A 9,593-nucleotide genomic window follows, 5' to 3' on the forward strand; every position below is an offset into this window, starting at 1 on the left:
GACTATAGCAACCGTGAACAATAAAAAGCTCTTCAAAAATAATAAGATACTTAAAAAAATACGCCAATAAGTACACTTAAATTGAAATGAAATTAAAATAAAATCGTCGTTCAACTCGATTTCTCGCATTAATTGCAACAGGTACTGTATTATATTCTAATGGCCAAGTTCGCCATTAATCATAGTACGATCGGATGAAGCGCTATAACAATTTCAGATCTAAGCGTGAGAAAGTACTTAAAACTATCCTCCCAATTCAACGAAAAGACTTTCGTACATGGTCAGTTTCATTAAACGATCTACAGGAATGATATATGTATTCGAAAATATATATTCGTGAGCAATTCAACCATCCAACGTCAGTTTCCACAGAGGAACAAAAATTGTATCACGTCGCAATTGAAAAAAGATCTTTGGGAAACGTTATCATCGTCTCTTCTTTCAAAAACTCTCACCTATGAATAGGAAACTGGCTCGCGTGTTACGTTTCTGTTCACAGACGTATTAGGCTTATTCCGTTAGGATTAGGAGTGCGAAACCATCGGATCTCTTTCAATCGGAGAACTCGAAGCGGGTAAGATGCGTGCCATTATTATCATAGCACCTATTCAAGATTCATTACGATAATCTGTTACGTTATTTACTTTGAATTTATAAATCCCTAATTGTTACTGTAGTTTTTCCTGTATTTCCTATCCACTATGCTTAGAAAATACAGTGCGAAAAAGTGTAACTACAAGTGTCTTTTACTTTGAAAAAGAACCTGTAACTCTCGCAGGTAGCGACTGTACAATTACGACTGCGTATAGGAAACGCGAAACACAGTTTGTGTTCACTTGATTATTGACATAGAAAGTCTGTTTTTCTGAATCATCGAGTACTCACTGAATTACAGCAAGAGTTGCGTTGATCCGATTCACTAGATATATTGACTTAGTTCACGTGCATGTGCCCATTTCCGGAAGTATTCACGTCTTCAATCAACTTTTCGTTATTCTCGCTATTGTTCTGTTTGGATAGCACACACTCGAGGGATGGTTTCACTCGAGTCAGCCGGAACTTCGTTAAGAAGAAATCGGATCCGTAGCAGAACAGCTTGCATAATAACGGACATAATATTCCCTGATGAACGAATGTCCAGACACGATAATTTTGACCTCCAAAAGGGTCTAGGACAGCTGCACACAGCATATGACTGAGATTTACTTGTATCGGCTAAAATGAGAAACACCCAAATATTTATAATAAAATGAAACATGAATAAATGTATATATGAAAAAATTCATACCAAGGCAATAGCTTGAATTATCCAAAAGTGATAAGCTAAATTTATTCCATAGCTGAATATACACCAGCTCATATCTGACAGAGGTTCAACATTGTACACGCCTAAACATAAAAATTCAAATAGGATTACATTCTGAATTTTCTCATGAATTTCTTAAGATTTCATTCACAATAAACCAAAAATAAAATGTTACAGTAAATGAAATGCAACTACCTCCGATCCTTAATAAGTAATACGGTATGACTACCATCAAACCATGCTGAATCCAGTACATTGCTTTGTCTGCAAATATCTAGAAAAATTATGCCAGTCAGTTTGAGTCATTAAAGAGTATAATTGGTAATAAAGAGATGGAAATTTACTCTGCGAGATTCTGTCTCTGGAAATAAGTATGCTAAAACTGGTCCATTCAAAAAGTTTAAGTGTATCCTGAATATGGCTGTGACTGTAGGACTAGGATCTGCTGCCAGCAGATATAACTGCATTACAGAAAAAGCAATGATTATACACAAATAAAATACATTATTCTCGTTCATGTGGCAGAAAAGATTAATTTATTTTACCTGCATTGCTGTTGTTATATGGCAAGGATTTAATATGTACACGACTGTCCTGCTGGTGAATTTAAAACCAATCTCTATTCCTAATACTAATGACATGATGATTAGTAGAACTCTTCTGCCAACGCGGTCATTATTCGCGTATGACACTTTGGTTGGTAATTTAATTCGTTTGTAGCCCCAAACTAGGCTTCCTATTATGAATATAGATATAAGCGCTGTTTCGATGATCCTTCGCTTTGGGCTCAAGTAGTTGGCACATTCCGGGCCCACGTTACGTGGTATCGAGGCGTTAACGCCATCATATGCCCATTCAAACATTGTTTCGAATGTTTTTTATTATAGCTGGAAAGTGAAACGACAATTAAAATTAACACCCCGAGTAGAAATTTTGATTTCGGCTATCCGCAATGACGAATCCTGCGTGTGACACTTGAAATTTTGTTCGACGATGACAGTAGTTTTTGATACAGGACGGATATTAAGAATCGATGTTTTACGTAAGACTTATCATCAATATTAAGCAGTAATTTCTCGCATTTTATTTTCACATTAGAGGATGTAATTATCGATTCACCAAATCAGAGATTAAATGGAGTTTGCTAAGATTTAACGTACCTAATTTCTCCGTTTCTATGTTGTATTATTCGCGGGGTAAACGTCGAGCACTTCGAACTGATATGCTCCGTACAATAAACAGCATTAATTACAACTGTCTTCTTACCGGGTACTTGTTTTATCAGCGCGGTTTTTTTCAGTCCATTGCGGATCGGATGTACAATTATTCTTTATCTGAGAACGCATGACCATTAGTAAGATAAAACATAGATAGAGATGGAAGCACAAGGTAGACTTGCTGTTTCCTGAATATATCTGAAATGCCGATCGTCATAGGAACTATGCAGTATGCACTTTGCATCTGCAGATGGCACTCGGATGCTCTTGGAGAGTAGAAGATTAGTAAAGACCTTCTAGTCAGTTTAGAACGCTTGACTGGAGGGGTTGAAAGTTGAAAGTTGGAGGGAGCCTAGTCGTAACCGGAATTAATTCAAATGCAGGTAATTTCGTTTCTATTTCCCTTTATCATTCGGAGATTTGTATAGAATTGTACATCTACTATTCAATTTCATTGCTTAAGCGTAAGTAGATTATCCATTAAGTAATATGTATGCGTCGTACAGGTAGGAGCTTCGAAACGCGCGAAAACGATTTTCGTCATTTTTCATTAGCTACACAGCATGCGACGTATCAATCAATTAATGAAAATACTACCGTCCCGAGTAATAATGCTATTCAACACTTGTGCGGTGATTACGGTGACTGGCAAATCATTTTTGATAGATGTGATACCTTATGGTTGTCGCGTGGTTATCTGGAAAGGAACGTAAGTGTTCATCAAAGGGGTGGGAGATCAACCGGACGATAAATCGTGCGCTCACAGTTCTTGTTAATTAAATTCATGAGTCAGTGAAAAAAATATCTGACTATAACTTGCATAAATTATATTGATATCATCTAGAGGGTTAATCGATTTGGTACTTAATTAAAACTGCAAGTGCAACCTGTGCCATTAGAAATCTTTTAGAATAATTATCTTTATTATAAGAAAAAGTTATTGTATCTGCTGTGTTACTATGTCTAAGGGACATTGTTTAGATTGTCAGTCTTACAAAACGTTAATTCAATATATTCGTTAACTCCTATAATACCTCGTGGATTTTTGGACTCCGACATTTCATAATCGTACATCCAAATGAATTGGTCAAGAGTTCGTAGTATAAAAATGTAGGGAGAATGACAAACGACGGGATTCTACAAATCGTACATTAAAAAAATGATGACTCGAAGAAATGAGCGAACTGGTGAAAGGATGCCAATCGGAGAGGAGATTCGAAGAGAGTTCGTGGAAACGTATGAGGCGAATCGGGTGCAGTTTGGACGCCGGCTACGAATGGTGGGTTCCCGTCGGAACTGGGACTGGTCTGCGGGGAAAAAAGGCAGCCAGAAACCAGCGGGGAAAAAAAAATCGAGAAAACGGAGGAATGCACGCGACCAGCATGGCGCCGCATTGTGTGCGCACTCGATAGACACGGAACGGGAGGCACGAAACTGGAATGGAAGTCGCTGGAGAATGGGGATAATTGCGTTTGAAATGCAGCAAGGCTCCTCCCCTTATTCAAACCTAAAGCCTCTTGCAAACTGCAAGTGCCAAGCTGCTCACTTTACTCCGCGCACACATAACACGTTCGACCACTGGCGACGACGCGCGAATACACCGATAGAATGATATCACGTCGGTGCTCCGCCTTGCATCGTGATACAATCTGGTACCATCTCCGATTCGAGATGACCGATCAAGAAATCCAACCGATCAATCGTCTTTTACGTTGACACACGATCACTCATATGTGTCGCAACTACGAAAATCGAATTGGGACACTTATCTATAAATATATAAAAATATGTAATAAATGAGTACCGTCGAAAAACGGACGACGATGGAAGAGAACGATGATCGCTTGCTGGTACCGGAACCAGTGGCATCGGTGTGGCCGATCGTTAGTCAGATTTCCCGTTACGAGGCCGTATTTCAGCGGGATGACGGGTAATAAACGGCAACCGAGTAGGAAACGGTGTCTCGTTAGTTATATTTACGGATTCCGTGAGTGCAATTTCCGTGCAGCGGACAACCGTAGCGAGAGGACAGTCGCGGACAGGATACGTGACAGTCGAATGTGATAATATTTCTTTCTCTACTTTTTTTTCCCTATTTCGTTACAACGTTTGTATTCGTGGGAATACGCAGTTGTTACGTTATCGATATGCTCCCTCTTCCTCTGTCTCGAAAGTAGAATTAACCGAGTACCGAGCGTTTATCGATAGTGAGGGATCACCGTAGCGAGCGCCGCGTGCATTATTAACCGTTGTTAACTTTATACACTTGTGACATACCTACGTGCACCGGTCATTATCACGATTTAAGCACGTCCCCCGCTATCGCCCAGCATTAACGTTGGTACAACGGCTCACGTGAAATCGTTTCGCTGAAACCGCGGGTTTAGACAGTGGCTAATCTTGATCCCTGGGAATACGCCTGTTCTCTTTCTGCCCTTTTTTCCCGTTTTAAACTCATTATTTTTTCTGTAGAGATCACTCGGCGAGATAACTGAAACAGAAAGAAAGAAAAAGTCGCATGAACTTTGACGGATCACGCGCGTCGATCCGAGGAAAATCCGTTTTTTTCAAGGTTCGCCTTTAGGTAAGCCAGTTTTGCGATGTCCTAGCTTTTCGATACTTCGAAATTCTTACTGTAACCGAAATGCATCAAATATTATAAACAAGTATCTATGGTAAAAAGAGAAACTGGGCTCGAAATCGGTTTAGCAAAAGGGTTGCTCGGTGGTTGGCGATGATGGGGCTCGCGTGTGGACTAACGTCCGTTCCGAAAGAGAGGCCAAGAGAGCGTATAGGTCCGAGTAATTTTCAAATAATTGGTTGTCCAAGCCGGATCTAGGAAGGCCGATCCCTTCGATGAACAAGAACTTACTCCTTCTGGCTAGCGTGATATCTTCCACGGCTACCGGCATCCCCGAGGAACAATTTTCGATGGCGGCCGATCATTTCGAACCGTCTACCCTCCCCTCGGTCCACGATCGATCTTTTATTCATTACAAAATCGGTTATACGAAAAAATTCGCAAGCGAAAATTCTTCTGACGTGTAGAAAATGAAAGATGCTGGGAAATATTCAAATAGTAATCTTCTCTTCAGTAATTTTGTTCGACAATGAGATTACGAAGTTGTTTAAGGGGCTAGTCACCTGACTTTTCTGGCATTTGTCAGTAAATTTCTGATATTTGTTGCTCGGTTTTATTGATAACCAGACAAAAATAGTGGAAAACATTTATATCATTCGATTCTACATCTTTATTTCTCAGAGAAAAGAATTCGTTTTAATGTTTAGTTTAAGCGACATTGCAAATCACTCTGTTCTTTATTTTATTCAAAACAATCTCTGGTATAAACTAACTTAAAATCCCAAGCATATTTTGCTTCACTCTGTAATACTTATTTTATTAAATATCGGCATAATCTCACCGAGTAGTAACTTAGATCGCTCAAGAATGAACCCTACATTAAACAATAAAACGAATTCTGTCTGATTCTCTCAGAAATTCATTTCAAATTCATATTGTTAGCTACTTTAGTGGGTACCATAGACATTCTGTCGCTGTTCGCGTTGCTATCGGAGATCGTGATCCTCAAGATCGTTTTGTCTAAAGTTCATGTAAGAACGCCTTGACTTACTTCTTCACGAACCACCGAAAAGAGGCTGTTTCCTTGGTCTATTATAAAAAGATTGATTTAGACTCGTAGTTGGACATCCTCGGTTAGCCAGGGACTATGTATAACAATCGCAAGTTACTGAATTGTTTGAGAACTAGGGCAGCGTGACATCCGTGACACTATTCATTAAACGTTGCAACGTTTTCCAGGCTATTAAAAGAACTCGTTGATAATTAGTGGATTAATCATGATTATTAACCCGTGTGCATGTAGGTACATCTTGTGTAACATTTTCGTTTTCTTCTTTCCTTCTCGTACATATCCACGCTTCAAGCAGACAATGAACCGGGAACTTTCTCGTTGCAACGTTGCAAACGGAAGAATCATATTTTCATGCTGCATAACAACAGCGTATGAAATATGAAATTCTACATAGCCTTTGGCCGTGTAGACGATGATTAATGGTGTCGCGAAAGGAAGGATGCATATGAAGTTGCAATTTTATTTTGTCAAATATGAAAATGTAGAATTACGTAATTTTATAGTTATTACAAGGGATCGTGTATAAGAACTCTACTACAAAGTTAAGATTAAAAACGTGCTCTTTACATTTTCCTACCTAGTACATGTGATTTACTTTGATCGATAGCTGAAGCTTGATTCATTTTTACAAACTGTGAAATTCACGGCTAAATCTATACTAAATTAAACTTATAGTAGTAGTAATCGCTCATTCTATGGCTTTCGGGTTTGAAAGGGATGGTAGATTTGGTGATAATTATGAATGGGATCAAGTACCTCGCAAACGGGTTCGAACTTTATTTGAATGCATTCTGTACGTAATAATTTTCTCTGTACAATATTATAATATTTGGTACAGATTATTGTCATGCGTTTAGGTGACAGCTTCTAAATCTTCCAATCCGAACGAAACTTAAAAGTTAGAAATTGAATTCTCGACAAATATAAGCGAACGGCATCGCGATTAATTTTCCGTTCGCGAACGAACCGCGGCCGGAACTAGATAATCGTGAAAATGAGAGGCGTGATCAGTTGTACCGGGAATCAGCATGGAATGAGAATCGTCCCGCGAGATGGCCTTGAGACCGCTTAGGTCCTTTCATCTCGGCCTGTAACTCGGCGTTACTCGAGAGCTCAATTTACTCATTATCGCACCTCCGCTCAGAAATTCCTTCGGTTCTCCACCGCGTCTCGCCGCCGCCGCCCCGCAGCCATCCGGCCTCGCGGCGGCCATCGCGGTTTCTCTTCCATTGGGATGAACACTGACGTTGCCGCCGTTTTCTGCAAATACATTCTCAGTAGCGTGATCTACCAGTCAGAACATAGGGGATGCATGAGAGCCGATCATCTTCTCCGCGGTGCAATTATGCTCCGCTTCGGGCCCTTCTTAATATCCGTCGATCGGTTATTAAGCTCGTGCTTCTCTTGTTTCACGGTCAAATCAATAGCCGAAGCTTCTGGTATCGACGTACCATGAACGTAAGTTGAGTGACAGTCAAGTATGGAATGTCGAAACTTCGTGTGAGAGGAACTTATCTATAGAGGAGAACTTTAATAGAAACGTGTAATAGACATTGAAAGACCTCAAGCCTTTCAGTGCTGACCGCGAAACTTGAACACTACTTAAAAAAATTGAAGAAATAAAGTGAAGAATTGTCAAATGAATGATTCTTGTAGGACAAGTGCTCGGACGCACTTTCATGCAATGGTTGAAAGAGTATCGAGTGAACGAAAATTGGATGGAGAATCGAGCTTGTGTCGAAGGAATCTCACGACCCATGCGGTCAGCGCTGGCGCAATTATAGCGTTAGGGGGAGAAATTTGTATCGGGGCCCGATCGGGGCCAAATTAGCCTGGACGTTGAAAGTGATTTCCTTGTCAGGGTTGAAACGACGGGTCAGACGAAAATCCGAGGGCCCCCTAATAAACGCCGTAGGCTGCGTAGTACACAGAGAAACCGAACGTTTGGTCGCCCGGTCTTTATTCGGACCGCACAGAACTTCGGAGTTCCCTGGAAAGAAGCGGCGGCATTACCAAGCGCGCACCGCTTTTATATCGTGAAATTGGCCTGTTTAAGCGTTACTACGAATCCGTGGGTCCGCGTACCATTCCGTGGAAGCTCGAGTCATCTTTAATCATCCAGGTCAGACGGTTTCCTTTAGCCCGGGTCCAGGCCGAAATCTAATTGAACCCAGACATCGATCGGGTTTGCTCGAATTAACCCCTTTCGCGTTTAACTAATGTCGCAATCATGTATTCTTCAAGGCCGCCTCTGCTTTATTCTGATTGAAAGAAATAACCATCCTTGGCTGGCATCGCCAAAGAGCACGAAGAAGATTTGAAGTTTGGACTCCTTATTTAATCCGATAGAAATCGAACACAGCGGTTAAGTATTAGATCGAGAAACAGGCTCGGTTATTTTTAAACTGTGCAATTACAAAGAAATGTTTCATACATGAAACTAGAAATCAGTAAAAGATAATTTCCATCGCGTTTCCACGAGCTCTCGCGGCTTTGAAATCCAGGAAACGCTATTTTGAGTCGAGGCAGTGGGTTGGAAAAGAATTCATAAACAGGAGCGTTCGTTCTCTGATTGGTATGTCGACAAAAAGGGAAAGAAACCGGGGCTCGCGAGAAGTCTTGCGTCAAGAACGTATGCTTTAATTATTGCAAGCAGTGGAGCGCGATGTAAACGCCAGCCATTTTACTTCTGCCTCGACGCCATGGCAAGGTTTTGCCGATTTTTCATACACCGCTTGTTTCTTAATCCTTTTTAAACAATATCCACCCGCTTCTCCTGAATATCGTATAAATATTCGTGTAGCTTTAAAATTTCTTCAGCTACATTATTTAAAATGATTTATCAAGAATCATTTAGAAGCATTGCAATAACTTCTGTGAATCAATAGTGAAACAACAGGGTGAATTGTAAATCCGGAAGACCGGCTTTCAAAATTCAACGAAGCGTTCCTTCGGCTTTCATTTTACCAACAAACGCGAGCCGACAGAAGCATTGAAATCTCTGTATCGCGGTTGAATCTCGTACTAAGATAATGAACAACGATTAAAGAACGTTATTTCCATGAAATAAAGTAATGATTATCGGAATTATGCGCATTGCGTGTTCGCAATATTTCTTCTGCGTTTTTCTACCGTACTTATGTAACTCAGCGGCATAGTAAACAGGTTGAATAAAAACAAAAATGAAGAAATGAAGATGAAACATAAAAGCAAGAGAAAAAACGTGGAATATCTGCAATTCATTTTATTTACATTTATTACAACGTCAGTACAAACGCCAGATTTCCATGTCGAGTTTCAATTGGAACTCCAGTACCAAGTGTATTTCGATTACAAATTCCGCGTTTGTTTGAAATATTATTGAAGAAGCTATAGTGAACGTCCCAATTTCTATTCACCGACTTACGATTGCATACG

General features: G+C 40.2%; 1 protein-coding gene across 2 annotated transcripts; it reads right to left on the reverse strand.

The window, feature by feature from the left end:
* Nucleotides 1-607: 607 nt before the first annotated feature.
* LOC108628285 (transmembrane protein 164) lies at nucleotides 608-2,673 on the reverse strand. 2 transcript variants are annotated; one of them, XM_018030110.2, is made up of 6 exons: nucleotides 2,467-2,673; nucleotides 1,852-2,193; nucleotides 1,651-1,767; nucleotides 1,502-1,580; nucleotides 1,289-1,389; nucleotides 608-1,215 (listed from the first exon to the last, which is right to left on the reverse strand). In XM_018030110.2, the coding sequence occupies exons 2-6, from the start codon at nucleotides 2,167-2,169 to the stop codon at nucleotides 934-936; spliced, it is 897 nt and encodes a 298-aa protein (XP_017885599.1). In that variant the 5' UTR covers nucleotides 2,170-2,193; nucleotides 2,467-2,673; the 3' UTR covers nucleotides 608-933. The 2 variants fall into 2 exon arrangements, with proteins under 2 accessions (XP_017885599.1, XP_026672148.1); XM_026816347.1 differs by having other exon boundaries at nucleotides 2,573-2,672.
* Nucleotides 2,674-9,593: the final 6,920 nt, after the last annotated feature.

The sequence above is a fragment of the Ceratina calcarata genome, unplaced genomic scaffold, assembly GCF_001652005.2.
Source record: "Ceratina calcarata isolate Rehan_Ccalc_2016 unplaced genomic scaffold, ASM165200v1 scaffold514.2, whole genome shotgun sequence".
Taxonomy (NCBI): Eukaryota; Metazoa; Arthropoda; class Insecta; order Hymenoptera; family Apidae; genus Ceratina; species Ceratina calcarata.